Source organism: Protopterus annectens, chromosome 3.part0 (assembly GCF_019279795.1).
Source record: "Protopterus annectens isolate FY-2018-M chromosome 3.part0, PAN1.0, whole genome shotgun sequence".
NCBI lineage: Eukaryota > Metazoa > Chordata > Ceratodontiformes > Protopteridae > Protopterus > Protopterus annectens.
In genome coordinates, this window is record NC_056731.1 from 938,285,569 (window position 1) to 938,308,484 (window position 22,916).

Below are 22,916 nucleotides of genomic sequence, written 5' to 3' on the forward strand. Positions count from 1 at the left end.
GCTAGTTAGAATGAATTGCAGGATCTGCAGACTGCAGCATAGACTAAGTTAATGGATTTCAGTCAAAATGATGTGAGAAAGAAACTTTAAAGTTATTGTGGGCAAAAACATGGTAGTTTCCTTTCAAAATGTATTTGCAGCAGACACACTTTACACAGTCAAACATGCCTGCTGAATCTGTATTGCTTTTTACTGTATTCTGCAAAAAGGCAGAGTCACGGTTTTCATCAGAATTTCTAATAGTTTGGGTCCTTTTGTAGGAAAATAGAGGTGCATGGCAAAAACTGTTAAGAGATCATCAGAGCTAGCGACAATGTTCCAGATTTAAAGCTATGGAGCATCTTCATGGGCATGATTAACAAAGATGTAGGAAATCTCCAAACTCTAGACCCCATGCAATTTGGCTTTGTGAAAGGGAGGTCATGCTTGCTCAAGCTGATTGACTTCTTTCAGTCAGTCACCAGGGGTGTGGATGAAGGTAAGGCAGTGCACACAGCCTACCTCGATCTGGCCAAGGCCATTGATACCATTCCTCACTCGGGAATTATTGATAAACTCACCAAACTAGGCATCAACCCCTTTATCACTAGGTGGTTTGCAAATAGGCTCACAGATAAAACACACAGTGTGAAAGTAGCAGACTCCAAGTCAGACTGCCAACCAGTCACGAGTGGAGTCCCACAGGGATCGGTCCTGGGTCCTCTCCTGTTTGGCATCTACTTCTCAGAAGTCCAGGCCAACACAAACAGAACTCTGGCTGACCAGGTTCGCAGACGGCTGCAAGCTGAGAGCCATTATTAACTCCCCAAGTGATGACGACATTCTACAGAAAGGCTTCACTGAGACCAATAACTGGTGTCAAAACCATGGCCTTAAGCTTAATGTCAGAATATGCTTTGTCATTCCATTTGTTAAAAACTCAGTTCCCACTAATTACCACATTGATGGGAGCCCACTGAACACTGAAGGCATTATAAGAGATCTGGGGGTGCAGGATGACAGCAACTTCTCCTTCAACCACCAAATTCCCACTGTGGCCAGAAAGTTCTTCTATGCAGCACATCTCATTACCAAGGGTTTTGCATCCAGGAAGAAAGAGGTCATCATCTCTCTCTACTCTTCCCTCATTAGACCAGTCATTGAGTATAATGCCCCATTTGGTATGTACCTCACTACACACGGGCAACAGCTGGAATGGCCACAGAAGGACCTCATGAAGAGGATCCTAGGCATTAAACCCATGTCCTACACAGACAGACGCAAAAGGCTTCAGGTATTCTCTGTCTCATATTGCCTACTTAGAGGCGATCTTTGCTTGACTTAAAGCCATGTCTGACCCAGCTCTGTTAGAAATGCTACATATAAAGAAATCCCAATCCCTCCACACTATACGCTCCAGGGACCTCAACCTCATTACCACAATCAACAGAACATGCTAGAGAGACAGGTTCCTCACCCAGAGATTGCCCATGCTCTGGAATAGACTTCCCAAAAATGTCAAGCAGAGCACCTCACTGTCCTTCAAGAGAAATTTTGATGAGTGGATGGGTACTAGAAAGTTCACCATGCAATCACTCCAGTGGCTCTGCTTGATAGAGGCACTGGGAACTAACGTCGAGCGGCACGATGCCAGGGCACGTCTGTGGGCTAGGCTTGTAAAGGCTCCAGGGCCATTAGCCTAGTACACACCTGTGAACCTATGAAACTGTGTACAAATAAGACAGTTGTAAGGCAGCAAATGGAGGAAATCAGAAGAATTTGATTAGCAGGATAGAAGGGAAAATAGTGGGACAGGTTAACTGCTTCATGTATTTGGGAGGGGTTGTTGAGAAAAATGGAAACCTGAATGAGTTAGTCAAAGCTAGAATTAGGGGGCTGCAGCCAACTGGTACAAAGTGTCAGGGGTGCTGTATGACAGAAGAATTCTAAATAAGCTGAAACATAAGGTGTACAAAACAGTGGTGCAAGTAGTACTACTAATTGGTACAGATACCTTGGCAGTAAAGACAGTGCAGTTGAGGAAGCTAGAGGTGATAAAGATGAAGTGCCTGAGACAAGAGGTAGGATGCACACTGTGAGACACATGAGGAAATGAGGACATCAGGGAAGTAGCCATAGTAGCTCCAGTTGCTAAGAAGGTCAAGGAGAACAGATTACTGTGGTTCAGGCACATGTGTAGAAAAGTAGAAGGCAGTTTGGTGAAAATTATTTGGGACAGAGAGGAAGATGACCAGACGAAATGAGGGCATCCAGCAAATGGATGGGGTTGTATGAGAGAAGACCTCTGACAGGCATGACTGTCAGAGAGGGTAGGAGAGAGGCACTGAATCGAGAAATGGTGACAGTTGATGTGACACCCCGACCTTGTGCAAAAATGGGGCAAATGGGGGGGGGGTTAAAGAGTTATGGGTAGTATTAGTATTGGGTGTGCACATGATCCATACAAAACAGTTGTTTTTCACAGTTTTGTTGTGTGACTTGATAAGCTGATTGTGTTCAGTTTAGCTACTTAAATGATGTGACTGTACTTCACGGCTCAACAAAGGAAGAAGCAGAATTTTATGAGACCATAGTCACTATATCAGTTAATATGCAAGAAGACTCTCTGCATGGGGGTGTTTTTTACTCTCTTGTTGTCTGTCTGTATTGTGTTAGTGCAGTCTTCTGTCTGGCATTAATTAAAGGATTTCTTGAAAGTCTGGGAAATTTATAATTGTACATTGTTGTATTTTTTTCTCTTTTTTTTTTGCTTGATCAGTAAATCAGGGCTGAACATGTAGAGCTCTTGGATTAAGTGTACCCTTCTTGTCTGCCTTGTAATCCCAACAAACCAGACACATGCTTTCCCCAAGTATCAGAGCTGTACAGATTTCAGAAGGACTTTAGCACTAAACACCGTGAGCATGAGAGACCTTTCTTTGAATTTTAAGTTTACAGAGACTGTAGTGATGACAGACAGGAAACTTGAGTCTAGTGTTGATAGTGAAATAGGGTGAAGTGGTGGCAGGTAACAGGGTGGCAGCCAGAGATGGCTGATGCAAGAATCACTTTACTGGAACAAACAAAATTAAAAGATCTGGGTAAAGAAAGAGTTAAAACAAGTTTATTAGGTGGACGAATTGAAAGGCAAATGTTAATGGGCTGAGGCAAACTAGTGTGTGAAGGTGAAAACACTTGAAAGATGGGGACCGATAAGGTTGGAATTGTACAGATACAATCAACAGTTAACAGTGAAACTGTGGAAACACAAGCCTGCAACAGAGTGTAGGTAAAAGTTATAATAGTTTCATGTGATAATGTTATGAACTGATACGCAGCATCCTAGACAATAGTCAAGAAATAATCCATGTGGGAGGGTAAAGGGAGGCTGATGTGTAGAAAATAGAAGCTTAATGAAAACACTTGAAAGATGGGGACCGTTAAGGTTGGAATTGTACAGATACAATCAACAATGAAACTGTGGAAACGCAAGCCTGCAGCAGAGTATAGGTGAAAGTTATAATAGTTTCATGTGATAATGTTATGAACTGATACGCAGCATCCTAGACAATAGTCAAGAAATAATCCATGCGGGAGGGTAAAGGGAGGCTGATGTATAGAAAATAGAAGCTTAATGTAAGTCAGCAGATGCTTCTTTGCAGAAGTATTGGGAGAAGTCAGGCACAAAGGAAGAATGGGTAAAAATGCAGACAATGATTTAGAGTAATTTAAGGGAGATAGCAGCAGAGATCATTTTAAGATCATTACACAGACAGCACAAGTAAAGGAAAAGTTCTTAAATTAGAATGGCAGGAGCTGCATTACCCGAAAGTATCTCAAGGCAGAGCAGAGAAGCTGGGGCAGATCAGAAGGGAGGGTAGGTGAGGCACAACCTTGTTTAACATTGGAGTTAGAAAACTGGGTGGCTTTGGGGCCAAGTACAAGTACTGAGAGTAGTAGTATTCTTCAGCAATCCACATCACTATTTTGGTTTCTGCTTTATTTTCAAAGATTGGAAATGTGATCCTTGGAACTCTGGAAATTTTATGCCTCATTTTCTCAATTTGCGGGTGCTTATATATATATATCTATACACACACACATTTATGTAAATGGACATGTATGTGTATATCAAAGCTGACATTGCTATATCTCAGAGAATTTTTTTTTGTCCCATCTTGGCATTAGTATATGTAAGTAGTGCAGCTGTGAGGGGTGCAAGTGTAAGAGGAGCCTGCTTCTTGCAAAAAAGCTTTTAATGTATAAAAGCAGCTCTTGTCATTTACTGTTATTTTTAGGTAATTACATTATTTCTTTTCTCATTTTCAGGATTCACACTGTCAAGTCTTGGCTTACAGTAGAGCCTCCCCTGATTTGATTGGAGAAATGGATTTTAGGGGTAAATATAAGTGTAGAGTGCAGACCTGCTTGCCAGTTGTAATGGACAAAATGTTGATCGTCACACAAATGTGCCAGTTTTTAGAAGGGGTCTTTATTAAGACCTGATTTGGATCTTCATTGTTTTTAATCTTTGCTTCCCCTAGGTTTCTGCTGTTGCATCTTGGGATTCTTCAGTCCATGACTCCGTGCACTTAAACAGAGTAACCCAACAGTATGAGCGGATTTATTTAATAGTGAAAACCACTGTACAGCTCAGCCATCCTGCTTCTGTGGAGCTAATGTTACGGAAAAGAATTGCTGTCAATGTTTACAATAAACAGGTAATGAGCTAGAAGAAAGACTAATTATCTTTTAGTTATTACTTTATTTTGTTTTCCTAGTGTTTTAGTCTTAACATGTTTATGCTTGAGTCTGTACCTCCTTTATTTATCCTATTAATCCAGCAGACTGCTGTACAATGACTTTTTTGGCATACTTTTGTCTGAACTGGCCACAGGATTCATAACTTTTGAACTTCTCTGGTTTATACATTGTTAGAAGTGAAACTTTAAAAGGTGTCAGTACAAATCTGTGTCCTCAATGCCATGGTGTGTGTGTGTGTGTGTGTGTGTGTGTGTGTGTGTGTGTGTATATGCATGTGCAGTTTGTTTGTATGAAGTGTATTTATATTTATACTGATTTTCTTTTAATTGTTCTATTTTTTTTTAAACTAATGCTTGTTTTGTGCTCTGGAGAGAAGTGACTGTGGTATAATTCCAGACAGTTGCTTGAGATGCTTGTATAAAATTGGGTATAATGTGCTTGAACAATTCATAAATGTTTCAAATGTTTATACTGTGTATATTACATGTTTTCTTTAATGGTCATATGGCATTCATTCCTAGGACTGCTGCCTGAACGTGCTTGCTTCCATGTCTCTCATGCTGTTTGGGGTGTTGCAGACAAATTAGGGTTACCTTGTCATGGAACTTGTTACATTAGAGTTTAAAAATAGGTAGGTAAAAGATCTGTGCTTTTACATTGCTGTCTCTAGTGAGGCACAGAATTACATTTCTTAAAAGTCATTCCCTTTTTAACATTCATTTTTCACATTATTAGGATAGCACAGTGGTTAGTATTGCTGCTCTCAATGTTTGGTTCTCCAGCTGATTTCTCACCTGGAATGCTTTCTGTGCAGAGTCCACACATGTTCCTCGTATATCTGTGAAGGGTTTTGCTGAACAACTTTGCCTTCATCCATATCTCAAATATTAGGGGGATTAGTTGTCCTGCAAACTGAGCAGACTGTGTGTGTGTATGTGTGTGTGTGTGTGCATGTGCGTGTTTGTTCATATTAAAAATATATATTCATCCTGCAGAGAGCTGCAACTCCATTCAGGGTTAGGTCCTCTGCCTTATGATCAGTGAGTATTGGAATAGGCTAAGGCTTCCTTGTGACTCTAAATTGAATCAGTTGTTTAATTTGTGTGAATAAATGAAAGAATTAGTCTTCATATTAGTAGTATCAGATATAATGCCCTCTTTTTTTTTTGTTTCATATAGGTTATATAGTATCTATCCTTTTTAGACTGTACTACTACTCTTTGGTTTTGTTCTTGAAAAGCTACACAGGCATAAATGCTTTCAAATTATGTTTGACCTGTCCATTTCTATGAAAGATTGTATCCAGCGTTTCAAAAAAGTGTAAAATACAGTAAACTTATTACCTTTGTTCTGAGACTAAGGAATTTCATAGGCAAAAGATTTCTGGTACCACAGTTGGAGTATGGGTTAACTATTACTTGCTCAGCCTCTGACATAAAATAGGTTTTCATTCAACTTAATATGACATGTTATGCTTCTCTTACCTAAAAGAGAATGCATTTGTCTGCGTTCAGGAGGTTGTGAATGTGTCTTGTCTGCTTAAGTGTTGCTGCTGACCTAAGACAGTTTTTTTCTTTTCTGCTCTCACTGTAGCTATCCCAGATTTTTTAATGTCCTAGGTTTACTAGCATCTGCTCTACATTCTAGCAAATTATTCTACCATTCTCTCAGTGAAGACGTACTACTTCCGTTTAGGTTGATCTGAGTAGCCTGTTAGTTCTTTTATTTTTCAAACACTTTTATTAAGTTATCACTTAAGTCAAAGGTAACATACATTAACAAAAAAGAAAACAGACTTCCAAGATGTCTGCACACGGATCAGCAGCTTAATTTCAGCTCTTCCAGTGTGAGATAAGGGATTTTAACGCTGCCAGCTTTAGTAAACCCTGTTACTGATTAGTAAGTACAGTGCCTGGATGCCAGCAAAGAAGAAACTTCGAGGTCCTGAAAGAAAATCAACTAGAAAAGGTGAAGAGAGAGAAAACACTGACTGGGAAAAATCTTACAGTTATTCAGCAAAAATAAGTTCAAGCTCCAGCTTTGGTGCAAGACATGGTTTTCAATAACCTAGAGGAAAAAAATATATTGAATGTGCTCAGAGCTGATTAAAATAAAACACTGAAGGAGTGTGTCAACTCAAATAACAAAAGGCTAAAAAAAATGGAAGTTTTAAACCGCTATTTAGATGAACTGATCTGATAAACCTGCAAGCATTAGAGGTCGAAATGAAGAAAAAGCTGGCTGAGCATGAGACTGCTCAAGGAAAGCTGTTTCAAAAACTGGTAGAGTTAGTAGACAGAGTACACAAGGAAACCTGAGATTTCTTATGTAGTAGAGAAATTGAAAGAAACAGACTGTATTAATTTTATGAAAACATAAGTAATTGGACTGGTATTCCACGCATACCTCTCAGCACAAAACATATGAGCAAAACCAGAAAAAAATGGGGGCACAAAGGCCCAGAGAAAGGGGCAGATTTTAAATAGTGCTCCTATAAACTTAGTTGTTAAAATAACAGGCATTGCATTATTAGATGTTTTCTGAAGGATTCAAAGTCTGAAATTCAAATGTCTGTCATTATTTATTATTTTTTTAGTGACTTCAATCCTCAATGATTTGCCAGAAAATCACAAATTTTATGAGGAAAAAAACAAAAATATGTGATAAAACTCTGGACAGTTAAAAGGTATGATTCCACATCAGGATTTGTTAATTGAAAGGGCTCATTTTGTGTATGCTCCAAATCTCAGAATGAGTGAGTCCAGTATTACATAAATTGCTGAACTTCTGCATTCCCTTAAATCTCACTCCTCTTTCTCCTGAACATTATTCTGCATGTATTGTTGCCACATTTTCCGTTTATTTCTATGTAATATACTCCTTCCCTTTTCTAGAAATCCATTTTCCAGTTCTTTTATCTCTTTTATAATATTCAGTACTTCACATATAGTTACTTTAGACCTTGATTTCTTTATTCTAGAAACTGCTTTTTTGGCAGGCAACACAATTAAACTTAATAAAGCCTTACTATATCTAGGCAATTAAGACCCTGAGTCCCAGCTCAAAAGAGTAATTTCCTTAGTTACACTTGTTTGCTCGTTCAGTGTTCCTGACATAGTATGCTTCCAGGTACCTCTTTCTTCCCTATTACACCTCAAACATTTGCTATCTGAGGAAATATTATCTGGAGTCGTCTTTGGGTATAAAAGTACCCATGCAAACACTTCCAGGCAAAAATTGTAAATCACTTCGATTGTGTTGCATATTTGGGAGTCAATACATATGGTCCTCCCTTTGTTTGTTTGTGAATTGCTTATCTAATCTCTCTTCCCAATATTTTCTGACCTTCTCTGATTGGTGTGCAATATTTTGTATGACCTACTAATTATCCCTTTTTTAACACCAGCTTCAGTTGTAGATTCAACTAAAAACTCAACCAGTGCAGGTTTTTCATTTAGGATTTCCCTATCCCTTTCTCTTTGCCTGTACTGTGATATCAGTTCCTGATAGGGAAGGCAATCTGTAGCCTGCAGTCCAAATGTCTTCTTGGCCTCTTCCCATTCTGTTACATTTCCCTGTCTAAGTATTTGTCCTTCATACCTTGGTTCATTTACCAGTTTCCTACAATAAATCCCAGTCCCCTCTTGCTTATTTTCTGTACCTCTAATTGCACTCATCCCTATTGGCAGAATCTTTCTCCTTTTCCATATTGGCTACTTTATGAATATAATATTCAGTATAACTGTTATTCTTCTGAAGGATCTCCATCCAAATTACCATTCTTTCCTTAATTCTTGAATTATCCCAGACTTCATCATCCCCTCTTTCCACTTTGAATTGTAGCTTTCTGCTTTTGTTATGTATAAGAGCCTTAACTGTGTAGCTCTAAAATATCCCTTTAAATCCAGTAATACTAAACTCCTTGTTCTATTGGAAGGATCAGCTTATCTCACTTGACTCTTGCCTCTTCCCCTCCCAGATAAAGTCCATCCACTTTTTATTAATTACTGTCTACATCTTCTCATATGGTTGATAAAAATATGCCTGACCTGTATATAAAATTTAAGGGACTAAAGCATTTTGCTAATTGTATCTTGCTATACATATCCATAAGCAAGAGATTCCATTTTCTCAGTTTTTGTATTATCTTTTGTTTACTCTCTTCCCAGATATCCTTAGCTGCCGTAGCAGAATTCTTTTTAACCCATACTCCTAAATACTTCATTTTATCGTGTCCCCAAAAATATGGGTATTGCTGAGCCGGTTCATGTGTGGGTGCATAGTTTACTACCATAGCCTTTGTTTTATCTTCTTTAATTTTATATACTGAAAAAGAACAGAACTGTCTCAGAATGTTCCACAACACTGAATTGTCCTTCTCTGTTTCTTTCTGGTATAAGATAATATGTTATTCAGATAAAACCAACTTTTCATGAATACTATACCAATTATGTTCTTGAATTACTGAGTCCTTTATTTTCATTGTCAGTGGGTCTAAAAATACAATTAAAGGGGAAAAAGCACACTGGTTCCTCTGTTGAGAGAGAACTTTTCAGACAGGAACCCTCCTATTTTGTTTTTGCTTTTGATCCCTGTTATATCCACCTAATTAACCTCATTATTGTATCGGAGAATGCAAATTGCCCGATTCATGAAATCCCAGCTTACTCTGTTGAATGCTTTCTCTGCGTCAAGATCACAAACAGCAGCAGTATTTTCCAAGATAATATGGAATGTGTCATCATCATGATTTCCAGCTTTTGTGATACATGCACTCCGTAATATTTGCAGGTTAATCTTCTTGCATTCTGTTTCCCTCTGGATCATCATTGTTCTGTTAATGTTTATCCTACACACACACACACACACACACACACACCCGTATTGGTCCATATCTGTCAGTTTTGACAACACATTTGCCATTATGTAGCCATTATAGACACAAACACTTTGTAATCATTGTTTAAAATTGAAATGTGCCTATATGAAGCTGGATCTGATGAGTCTTTACTATCTTTAGATATTAAAGCCACCAGAGCTTTTTTCCAGGATGTTATGGGTTTCTGTTCTTTTAAAATACTGTTAAAACCTTCCAGATCTTTATCACTTTCTTCCCTCCTAGCTTCCAAACTTCACCATAATACCATTTATTCCTAGACACCTTCATGCAGATTGGTTATATATCACCATTTTTTTCATCTCCTCCTATCTTAACTGTTAATTGTTGATCCTCATCTAACTCTAACCTTGGCATATTTATGTCTTCCATTAGTATTCCATTTGTGCCTTTTCTTGATTTCCCCACTTCTGTGCTTTATGCACATTTTCATAACAAAATATCTACCTCTACAGGATCTCTGGTTAGTTTTCTTATTATAGTCTCCCTTAGTTTGGCAGCAACCCTTCCTGCTTTCTTTTGCCTGAGTCGTAGTGCCAAAAGTTTTTGTGCTCTGGAGTTCTCAAAAACATTTGCTTAACAGCAGTCTTTCTAAACTCATGTATATTTTTCAGGTACTCCCTTATTTTCTCTTTAGCATTCTGCAGTTGCTTCTCTTGTTCTGGGAGTCTCCTTATTATGTAATAATTTTCTTGTCAACCCTTCTGAATAATTCTTGTTGCTTTTTAAACGCATCTCTTTTTTCTACCTATTTTAAACACCACTATTATTTTATCCCAGTCATTAGCTGTAACATCTGGAGTACTTTCTGTCTTTCTTAACTCCCTAATAATTTCCACTACTAATTCCTTAAATTCCTCTTTTTAGCAGGTACATGGGGAAATGCCACTGTCTTATCTTTACTTCATTACCCTGCATTTTTTTCTTAATTACTGGTGCATGATCTGAAATAGTTATTGGATGTGTGTCAAAGTTCTCAATTAAATCTACATCTTCCTTTGAAATATAATGCCTGTCTGATCTAGCCCAGTTATTGTACATTGGGGAAGAATATGTTAATTCTCTGAGTTCCTACTACTGAATTCACATCTTCCATACCAAATATTTTCTAAATGTCTTCAGAAATTTGCCCTCTTTTGTTATATATTCCCTTTGAGGCCCTCTGAGATGCATTCTTATTATTGCAAAAAGAATTCCAGTCCCCATCCACAACTAATATTCCCTGCTGAAAGCTGATTATTTCCCCCAAATTTTTTAAGCTCCGTAATAGCAGTTTTAGGTGGAACATAAAACATGCCAACGTAACCCAGATCCTTTGCCAGTAGCCACTTACTTCCACAAATCTATTTTTTTTTCTTTTCTATCACTACTGGAACTCCTCTAGTAATTTTAATACAAGTACTCCTCTTTTCCTTTTCCCCTGATATTCTAATGAATATCCATCCTGAAATCCTTTCTTTATTAAATTACCATGCTTGGTTACTTCCAAATCTCAGTCCTGTAGCATTGCTGTTTGCACTCTGTATTTCATAATATAATTAAGTATTTTGTCCTTTTTGTCTATACCTGTGAGACCATTCACATTCCAAGATAATATGGAATGTGTCATCATCATGATTTCCAGCTTTTGTGATACATGCACTCCGTAATATTTGCAGGTTAATCTTTTATATGTTTTTTTCTTAGCGTTGTAACCTCTGGCACACTTTACAAGGCTTTGTCTTAAAGAAAACCCTCAAGCAAAAAAAAAAAACACACACACCAGAACCTGATAACTTGATACAAACACACAAAACTATGTACATCATCAAATAATGAAGTCTAACCCGCCTAACAGGAACAGTTGTCCCAGTCAGACAACTACAAACATAGGCCATAATTAACTCAGAACTGAGGTTATCCATGTTAACACGTGTTTTTGCCCTGTGCTTCTGCTTAACACTAACTAGTGTCTTCTATATCTGTATTCACCTCCCACATATGAAACATAACGTGCATGCTTTCAGAAAATATTAAGTTTTAGACTTGGAGAAACCAGTGTTCTGGCTTTTTCTTGCCCGGTTATTAATTTGTCTTCATGGAAACGTAAGAGAAAAATGTAGTCCTCAGGTGCGGGCTTTTAAAGACTAGCTAAAACATTTATTGCTAAAGGAAAACTTTTCATTATATTCAATGTTCTATTATTTACTTGTTTCCAATTAAAACTTGATATTATATCAGGACAAGCGTCTTAATCCAGACTTTAATCTTTGCAAAAGTAAGAAAAAAAGTATCAACCTACATATAATTTATGATCTGTGTACTTTTGCACTCCATTTCTCACATCAACAACCCAAGCTAACAGGCATGGTAACTTAAACATGCTTTTGCCTAGCCTTTATTCTCTTTTTGCATTGTAATGCCTACATTTTTCTCAGTACTAAAAATGGGGGGGGGGGGCATCTGTTTACTGTAGTATCTTTATCATATACAAGAACAACTAAAATACTTTACTATAACACATGCAGTTTTATCTTGAAATGTTTCACAGAAATATGGTTAAGAACAGAAACTTTTACTTAGTTACATCCCCCCAGTGTCCTTCCAAACATTGATGACATGAAGTGAGACAAATGCCTTTCAGTTCCCTACAAGTTTAACAAAGTCAACAAAAGTCCACGATTTCTTTTTTTTCTTGTTCAGACGTATTTCACAAATGCAGTTGATGCTTTGCCATCTTACATTTGTTCACTATTTCCATTTGCTGGTCATTTTCCTGTTATTCTCCATATCCAGAGTTTAGTTCATTTCCAAGGTACTCCCACTTCTTCCAGTCAACTCTTGTGCTTTTCTCTGTCTCAGACATTTTCCTTTGGAACAGGAGAAAGGTTTTCACTGGCAAAGTCTCTTTGTGTGGTTTATTATCAGAAGAATGTGTGGCAGTGTCCCCTTCAAGTTGATGGCTCACTTTTATTGGACAAGCTTTTGTATTTCTTCCTTAGCCTTTTGTGCATCAAAAAATTACTTTGATCCTCCAGGAAAAAAAAATATTCTGAAGACAACTGGATACAGCAGCTTGAATGTTCCACCTGCCTCTTTACCCGACTTGATTGCTGAAAAAATTTGTTTCTCTTCTGCTTGGTGTACAGCGAATAATTGATTTGTTCCTCAACATGTTCATTTGGATCTGTTCTAATGCAAACTCCTGAGCTCCTCCCTTACCCATCATGCTGTAGTCCCCTTCCATAGCTCAGATCTCATTTGCTGCATTCGCATACAGAAGTGGTCTCTGTCAGTTCTCAAGCATTTAGTGAGTTATAAAAGTTTTGGTGTTATAATTTTCTTTGTAATATATTTTTTATTTTCGACTATTATAAATGTATTCTAAGCCCTCCCTTATCCCTACATGTTTTCTGTGTATCTTAATAAATTTGTTAGTTTTCCCCGACTTTCTCCTCTACTATTACGGTAATTATTTCTAACATTGTTGGTAGTTTTCCTGTCTTTTCTAACTTAAAATAGAAAAAAAAAAGTTCTGCCTTATTCACCTTTGCTAGTTGTACAAGTATAATGGCTGAAAACACTTCAAGTTTCAAAAAGTATAAAGAGTGTGGGCAAAAAATCAGTGTGTCTGGTGCCCATGACACTTGTGTCTATTGTCTGAGCCCTGCCTATTTAAAAGTCCCTTGCAAAATTTGTAAATCTTTTAATCCTAGGGCTTTGGTCAACAGAAAAAAATAGATTTTTATTTATTTATTTAATATTTGTTAACTGAAAAAGTCTGTCTAGGACAGAGCCTATTTTCAGTGGAGACCCAGTAAGAATCACTCCTGGCACGTCTTTGTGTCTTTTTTTTTTTTTTAAGGGACTTTTCCTACAACTTTTTCAGAGTCCACTGGCTGGAGTTCATCCCTCCAAGGCACGCCAAAAAGAGTCGGAAAAATGGCTACCAGAACATTCTGGATCCTCCACTCCTCCTTCAGATCCAACCAAGGGGCCAGCCTAGAAGATCTCGAAATGGTCAGATCCGAAGACCAAATGCTCATATCTGACTGTTTTTAGACACAATGTCTACCTCATCGGATCTATTTTTTTCTGAGCCAGAGGAGTTCCCCCAGACCCGATATGCATCCTCTCTGGATCCTGTCCACTTTTTGACTACCCTCTCCTTTTTTAGATAGCTGACGTCTCTCTAGGTCTCCTTCACTGGCTTCTTCCTGTTCTTCCAAAAAGTCTTAGAGGCAGATATGGATAGAATGATGAGGAAGTTTCTCTCGGTACAGATACAGATGTGAGTTCTTCCTGCTCCTACCCTTTCGAATCAGGACATTGCCATTAGTATCACTCCACCCATCTTGGCTCCTTCTCCAATCTGTCCTTCAGCTTTGGAGCCCTTGGATCTGAGCCTTCTGGGACCATCTGTATTGGATCCGAAGACTGGTGCATCTTACACTGCGATACCTTCTCTGAGGGACCAGCTCCGAATGTGTCGGAGGTGGTTGACTCTCTGAGCTAAAGAACTGTTGTTGGCTCTGAGGTGCTAGAATCAACTCCGAAGCTGTCAGAGCCATCTCTGCCCCTCGAGGCCTTGACATTGGACAGCTCGGCTCTGACTTCTGCCTGGGGTGGGCTGCCTTCGGGTCAGAGGGAACCAATGTTCTGAAATCATGTCTTCTTTGCTCCGTCTGCTTCCTTTTCCCTGGGACATTCTGCCTTTGAGGTGGTAGAGAGAGTATTCTCTTCTAGAATACATACAATTCCAGCCCTCTTGGATCTGCCATCTGTTTCCCATATGTCTTAGTGCTTTGAGCCTCATCACTCTACTCCACAGGGACAGCCAGCCCAAAGTCTTCAGGCTACCCAACAGGGCATCCTTATATCTTCTGATACTTCTCCAGAGCATCCCCTGAAGAAGTCACAGGGTATAGGAGAAGTGCAAGAGGAGGCACTTGAACTCCCCTCAGGAGTCAATCACAGAAGATACTGATTTCAATGAAGGGGAAGGGTCCCCAAGATCACCACTTGATGACATCTCCTTTGGGGACATTTTGGAGCTCTTTAAACAAAGGAGTGTTTGGTGTACCGATGACGCTTACCAAGAGGAATCTGTACTCCTGAAGTCATTTGGGTCTGGCCCATGTACTTCTTGGGTGACTCCACCTGCCAATAAGCTCATTGATTTGATCTCTCTCTGTGGTCATGGAAGGAACCCAATTTTGTTGAGCCAATCCCTAAGAGACCAAATAGGATCCTGAGACCACCAAAGGGAAAAGAGTTCTGGGGAAAAGGAGTAGCAGTAGATGCCATGGTTGTAGCCGCGGCCACAAAGAAAGAAAAGAAAGAACTCATGGAGCAGAGTTCATCTGTTCATCCCCCCCCCCCCCCAAACAGAGAGTCTGTTATGTTGGGTGGATTTGGGAAGCATGTTTACGCTTCAGTGAATTTTGTACTTAGATCGCTGCATTATTTCGTGCACTTCACCAGACTTTGGAGGGATTTGATTAAAGAACTATCCAACTATCTTATAGGAGCATTAACTACTGAGGCACAGACTTCTGTTGCCTAACAGTTGGCTACCTTACAGTCCATTGCAAATTCATCCATGAGGCTCATTTCACATGCAGCTAAAGGTATTTCAGGGGTGGTGGGTTCAGGCATTTCTATTGGGAAACATGCCTGGATTCTCCTTGTGATGTTGCCGAGCCCTTCAAGTCCTCCTTTGTCAGAGCACCTTTTGACAGGAGTTCTTTGTTTGGCCCTAAAGTTAAAGGCATACTCTCCAGGTGTGAGCAAGATGATAAGACTCTGTCTGCAGTGGTTGTACGTTTTTCAACTGCTCAAAGAACCTTCTGTAGGAATCAATGAGGTGCTCGGAAAATGTGGTTCAGAAAGTCACAAGGTCATTTCCGTGATCCACATGGAGATAGTCCCCCCCTAGGGCTAGAGGGGGGAATTCTAACAAAAGAGACTGCCTGTGTGGCCGAGAAGGCCCACAATCAGGGATCCAGAGATTCCTTTTCTAACAGACCATCCAGTGCTCCTGAAAGGAGACCCGATTGGCCACCTCTGGAGGCAGTCGGGGTCATCCATCCCTTTGCCAGACAGCCTGACTAGACATTACAGAGGGTACATGGGTGCAGAGGATTATTTCCAGAAGTTATATAATTCCCTTTTCCCTATCCCCACCTTTGAGTAAACAGAATTCCCATTTCCACCCAGTGAAAGCAGCAGCTCCAGAAATAAAAAAGCTGCTAGAAAAGAGAGTCACCCAGCAAGTCCGCCCTGCCCAGAAAGAATTCTGAACTTACTCAAGATTCTTTTAAGTGACAAAGAAAACGGGGGACTGGTGACTAATTTTGGGTGTCAGTAATCTGTACAAGTTAGTTCAGAATACAAAGTTCCAGATAGTCATGGTTCAGCCAATGTTCCCTTTCCTGTGCAAGGAAGACTGGATGTGCTCAGTAAATCTTCAGGTTGCATACTATTACTTGAAAAGGAATAGATGATCCAGGAGATACCTACGTTTCTGGCTGGGAGCTAGTCATTACTGGTTCAGAGCACTGCCCTTTGACCTCACTACAGCCCCCAGGGTGTTCACCAAATGCATAGTAATAATAGCTCACTTGAAACTGCATGTGTTCTGAGTGTTTCCTTATCTGGTCAACTGACTCATAACTGCTCCAACCAGGCAGCTACTAATTAAAGCAAGAGACTATGTACTCTGATTGTGCTCTCACCTAGACATTACCATCAGTCTCAACAAATCTCAGCTAGAACCAGCTCAAGTGCTAGAATTCATAGGAGTCTTGATCAATACTGTATCAGTGACCACCTCTCTTCCCCTGCCAAGGGTACAAATTCTTCAATTTCAAGTCAAAAAGATCACTCCAAATTCCTCACTGTTAGCTCAACTGATTCTACAGGCTTTTAGGGTCAGTGTCTGCTGCCATAATTTTGGTTCCATTGCAAGATATCATACAAGAATTCTTCAATGGATCCTGGCAGCTCAGTGGGCCATCCTGTACCAGCCTTTGTCCACCCAGATCAAAATAACTCAAGCATGCAAAAGGTGCTGCAGGTGGTGGATTTGCTCAGAACAGATTTTACAAGGCTGTTTCATACTTCCTCAGCCTTGACCCTAGTGACCATGACCGCATCCCAGTTTGGTTGTTGAGGGGCACTTCTTGAGAAAGATGGTCTAAGACACCTGGTCCCCAGAAGAGGCCAACATGCTTATCCATGTCCTAGAAATGAGACCAGTTCTGATAGCGTTGCAGGCCTTCCAAGAATGTCCCCATTCACAGACTGTTGCAATTCAGAAGGACAAGATGTCAGTAGTCTGGTACATCAGCAAACAAGGAGGCACCAGATCTTACCCCTTATGTTGAGAAGCTCTGAGAGTGTGACAGTGGGTGATCTCATCCAGTCAATTTCTTATAGCAGTGTACATTATGGGGAAATCCAAGGTGATAGCAGACAAGTTGAGCAGGTCCATCCTATTGTCTCACGAGTGGTCTCTCAACAAGAACATTGCAAAGAAGTTATTCCATCAGTGGGGTCAGCCATGCTGCAACCTCTATGCATTTCCCCTCATCAAGAAGTGCAGCAGGTTTTTTGCTCTTGATCCCCTCCACCGAGGAAGTCACCGAGAGATGCTGTCCTCCACAACTGGCCCCCAGTCTCCTCTATGCTTATCCCAGAACTCCTCTGATCCCCAAATTTCTTTAGAAAGCATCTTGATTGAAGAGCACAGTAATCCTCATTGCCCCTTATTAGCCTCAAGTAGTTCATACCCCTTGGATCCTGGATCCATTCCAGACCTTCTATCTCACCCAACAGACATGATTCACCTGGACATTTTAGGCCTAAAGTTGATTGCATGATTTCTCCAATTCTATTGATAGCTAGACAGCCCCGGCTCTCCTCCAGATTTATTTTTTGGGCACAACAGAAAGACACTGACCCCCCTTTCAGCACCAGTACCCACAGTTCTTGAATTTTTGGCTACTATATCATTGAAGGGGCCAGTTCAGCAGCTGTTGATGTACAATTGACTGCTATTTCTAGTTTTCATGTTGAGTTAAGTATTGTACCTTAGCTTCATCATGATTGTAAGGCATTCATAAACAGAACCTTTTATGCTAAAGACCTCCCTTTAAAGATCTTACTCCACCGTTGGATTTGAATTTTGTGTTATAAGCCCTGACCCAATCACCGTTTGAGCTGGCTGCTAAATGTGAATTAAAGTTTTTAAGTTGAAAAAATATATTTTGGTAGTCATAACATCGGCTAGGAGAGTTTCAGAACTACAAGCCTTATCTTCTAAACCTCCTTATTTAATTTTTCATAAAGATAGGGTGTCCTTACAAACTAATCCATCTTTTCTTCAAGTGGTGTAAAGATCCAACAGTAATCAATCTGTCAACCTTCCAATATTCTTCCCAAATTTCTCCAACAAAGGAGAATACATTTTACATTTGTTGGACTTTCACAGACAGTTGCGTTTCTATCTGTCTAGAACTGGAAAATTCAGAAAATCAGATTAATTATTCCTCTCCTTTTCAGAATCAAGATTGGGAAAGTCAGTTATCAAAATAATTTTAGCTAAGTGGCTAACTGATTGCTTTTCCTTTGTCTACAACAGTTTGGGATTTTCCCTGCCAAAAACCATGAGGGCTCATTCAGCTAGATTTATGGAAACCTCTTCAGTATTTCTGTCCGGATATTCCATATTCCATGGATGATATTTGTGCTGCAGCTGCTTGGACTAATCCTCATACTTTTATTACTCACTACACATTTGATCTGGTCTCTAGGGGAAGAACAGCCTTCAGCTCAACAGTACTCAGGAATATCCTTTCTTAGAGTCCTTCCAGGATTCAGGTAGCTGGAGACTCTCTCCCACATGTTGAGGAATGAATGAAAATTGACAACATCAGATACAGAAGTTATGTACTTACCAGAACGTTCCATCTGTGTTGTCCATTTTCATTCTTCCTCAACTCCCCTCCCTCCAACCCCCTACCCTTTCTTGTTTATGACTTCTGGAAGGACGAGAAGATACTGTGGGAACCAACGTTCTTCTTTTTTTGAGCTCCAGATAGTGGTTTCTCATAACACCATTATTTCTTACATTGTTATTTAGCAATAAAAAACAGCAAACAAGATCTGAGGTATGGAGGGTGGCGTACAGCTTTATAGGTAAGAAGGAGCTCGAGAGTTTGTAGTAGCCACAAGCTATCAAAAGTGTCAAAATCAGATCCGAACCCACATGTTGAGAAAGAATGAAAATGGGCAACACAGATGGAACGTTATGGTGAGTACATAACTTTTTTTCACAAACACTCTAATGTCTCCTACTTTTAATACTTTCCCCTTTTTCCACAGTTTTGCCGGGATCAACTCTTTCTGCTGGTAGGCTTGCATCTTTATTAATACAGGTCTTGAATGCTTTCTCTTGGCCAGATTTGGAGCATGCACACTGTTTGCCCTTTTAATTTACAGTTCCTGCTGTGGAATGCCAGTCCAATTACTTATTTTCTACCTTCATAAAATGAATACAGTTTTTTTCTAGCATCTCTGGTACAGCAGAAAATTTCAGATTCTCCCTACTTGCTCTGTCCTCTAATTTTAACATTTCTTGAAACATTTCTTCTTAAATGGTCTCATACTCAGCCTTTTCTTCATTTCAGCCTTCGATTTTTGCAGTTTTATCAGTTCATCTGAATATCTGTGTAAAGCTTCTTCCATTTTTCCAGCCTTCTGTTATTTGAGCTGATATAATCCTCAAGTGTTTCATTTATTTTAATCAGCTCTGAATACATTTGACTTATTTTTCCTCCAGATTATTGGAAACCATGTCTTGCACCAACGCTGGAGCTTGAACTGCTTTTTGGTGAACACTGGGGGATTCGTCCCAGTTAGTGTTTTCACTTCACCTTTTCTAGTTGATTCTCTTTTAGGCTCTCGGTTTCTGCTTTGCTGGCATACATGCAGCGTACCTACTAGCCAGTAACTACTTGACAGAGTTCCTGGCCCTTGTCTTTCAGTTTCTTTTTTTTTTTTTCACACTGGGAGAGTTGAAGTTAAGCTGTTAATCTGTGTGCAGTCATCTTGGAAAGAATTCTTTGAGACTACAATATTGATACAGTGCTTTGTGTATCTAACTTCTATGTTTCATCATAGACATTTGTTTCTAACTTAAAAAGTATTTGCAAACCTTTCCTTTCACATTGAAAATGATTACCATTTAAAACTAGTTCCCTGCTGTCTTTGAGCTGTTTTTTTTGTTTGTTTTTAAACTTCAGGTTTTGATTGCATGCAGTTCTTTTGAGATTTAGTCTGCTCTCATTTCACTAGACTTAGTGTTTTGTTGCTGTAATCTGCTTTTAGTGTCAGTATGTCATCTTTGTCCCTTGGATTAGATGCATGTTGTTGGGTAGGATGAGCCTTTTGACATCCTTTATACCAGGAAAAATGTCATGTTTTTTGTGCTGGTCTGACAGAAAGCTGCCATGGCACAGTAACTGTAAAACTGTTAGAGCCTTGATGAAAAGTTTTATGGGATTGGAGAACTACTTAGTTCCATGATATGACATGACTGAGATCTTGAATTTTCTGTAGTCACTAACCCTTTATTTAAAGCTCAGAGGAACTAGTAAATGTAATCTAATAAAACACCTGTCAGACTGTCCATTACAGCCAGTCAACTATTATGAAAGGGTTGACAAGTGTATATTTTGCACCCTTCTGTCAGAACTCATCAGTCATATCCTTGCTATAGACAAATGATGAACTTATGTGTAAGCCCTGCAGGGTACCACTTGCCCTTTTTTGCTTATACTTTTCTGAGCAACAGAGTACAGTCCTGCGTTAGGAAGCAATGTTATTACCTTTGGTAAACAGGGCAACAGTAGAACTCCAAAGCATGGAGACAACTGGTAGCTACATCCCGAGTTACACTTGTGCAGAATACCTGTGTTATTGTTTAATTTACACCTTTAGGGACTGTTTAGGTGGTCTCCTTATCTTGATAGAGTTAGTGGTGGTGCTTTTTGTTGAAAGTGTGATTTTAAAGTACTGATTAGAGGAAAAGTATAATGGTAGTGATGAGGGTAGTGCAAAATGGGACTAGATGGTGGGGGGTGTTTTCTTGTGTAACCAGGGGCATAGAGGGTTTGTCAGGTGCCCAGACTTTTTCAGAGCAGTCTAGTTATTTGTAAATGTTTCCTTTAGGCATCACTACTGCAGCATTATATATCACAGATGGGGAATTAGCCATAGGAAGATGCCCAGATATCTGATCTGACTACAGTCATAGGGCTCCTGATTGGTGGCTAGAACATCCCTGTCTTCCCATTCCAGAAAATGTCAACAGGAGGTAAGTAAGATAGATGGAAAGGAGAGAGCAGCCAACATCATCTTCACTTTGTTTTTACTATGTCATTGCATTCAGTACTCAAGTCCAGTAATCATATCCAGGTGACTTTCAGAGGGATAAGCAACTTTTGAGAATTTTTTTATCCTATTTGTTGTATTGCATGGGTTAAGATGTTGGCATTTTAACTCTTTTTGAGTGTGCTGTTGGAATTTTTTCATAGCTGATTATGTTCCAAGAAAAGATTTCCAACAAGTGTAACTGTGGTCAACAGATCCAAACAGATGATTTATACCTTTAGTAATTGCTCTGTTTAGGGAGGGACCACACTCATTCTTACTTGTAAAGAGTGATCTTATTTTACAAAGAACACTCAAATATAAAGTAAAAACTAGAGAGCTTTAAAGGAGCACCAAAAGTTGCTGATGCTGAGTCACAGAATGCCCATCCTTTCTGTCTCCTCCACTGGAGTGACTTCTCATGGTAAGCCTAAATAAACCCAAGTGCCACAGCAATTGAAAGAACCTAGGAAGTTAGTATCTGGAGAAGTAGATAGAGGGTATAAGGCAATAGAGACCCCATCATTTCGTCAGAAGCCCTGACTGCAGTGCCTAGTTATACCACATGCTCGGGTATTATTGCCCTTCTGGAGACCAGCAGCAGAGTGGCTGTCTTGTATCTTGTCCGGTCTCCATGGAGATTGTTACTGTCTCACAGCCAGACGCCAAATACCTAAATGTCTGCTGTTGATAGAAGATCCTTCTATTAAATTCCTTCCTTCTTTAAGAGAAATTCTGTAGTACCAGGATGGGTAGTGATGACTTCTACATTAAAAAATGCATTTAAGACACTGGAGCTTTCTGACCTGTTATTGTGCAGGTCAGACAATTCCTCAGGGACGTCACTGCCTTAGGTGCCTGCCACAGCCTTTATTTGACTTGCAGTTGTTTTGAAGAGCTATATTGTGTCATATTTAATGTCCTGACCAACCTAGCTGTATCAGCTTGCCCTCAGCAAAGGGAAAATAGAGTCCTCACTGAACCTTTCATCTGTATTGGATGCCGGTGATGAGGGCCAAGACCTTGTGTGCTCTACTTAGATATATTTTCCCTTGGGTTTTGATGCAGATAAAGAGAAGTCATTATTTGCAGCATCTCGTACAGACAATATTTTCTTTTCTGAAATCCTCAGTCTGATGAGAGAACACTATCTGCTGTTTGAGTCCAGTAAAAGGTACCTTAAGCTGCTATAGATGAACTCAAGCCGACAGCTATCCCACCTGTTTTCCTAACATTTAAAGATGTTTTTAAATGCATCGTTGCAACTCGATTCTTGTCTTCTACCTCCAGTAAAAATGGTTAAGATTTTATGAAGTGGAGAATAAAGCAGAAAAGCTTTATAAAGAACCCTTTTGTTTGTCTTGCAGTTAACTTTGTGTCTCTTTTAACATCTTTATTAAATTGCAATTTAAATAATGACACAAGTACAGATAATATAAAAAACAGTGGCATTTTCATTGTTTCATGCAGTATGCATTTATTTATTCTAGCAATTATCATTCACTCCAACTTTACACAAATTGCTTAGTTCTTGCCTTCTCTTAAACTTCAGTGCTCTTCCTAAGCATTGTTTTGCATGTATTATTCCTGCAAATTCTGTTTCTCTGCCTGTAACTTACTCCTTCCGACATTTGGCTCTTTTGTCTCCTTTGAAATATTTAGTACCTCGGTTAAAGTTGGTTTACATTTTAATTTCCATTTTCTAGTAATTGCAGTTGCTGAGAAAAATATTAAGCTTAGTAAAGTCTTATTTTGTGTAGGCAGATCCTGGGTTTCAGATCAAAAGAATCATTTCTTTACTTTCAGCCATTTGCCACCCCATCATTTCTGTAAAAAAATATTCTGCAGCGAAATTTTAAAA

General features: G+C 39.3%; 1 protein-coding gene across 1 annotated transcript in view; it reads left to right on the forward strand.

Annotated features, from left to right (window-relative positions):
• Positions 1-22,916, forward strand: part of KIF13A (kinesin family member 13A) — a 2,301,375-nt gene that overhangs the window by 1,699,317 nt on the left and 579,142 nt on the right. The window contains exon 21 of the mRNA XM_044065730.1: positions 4,524-4,700. Within this exon, the coding sequence (XP_043921665.1) occupies positions 4,524-4,700 (177 nt within the window). The remainder of the gene's footprint in view (positions 1-4,523; positions 4,701-22,916) is intronic.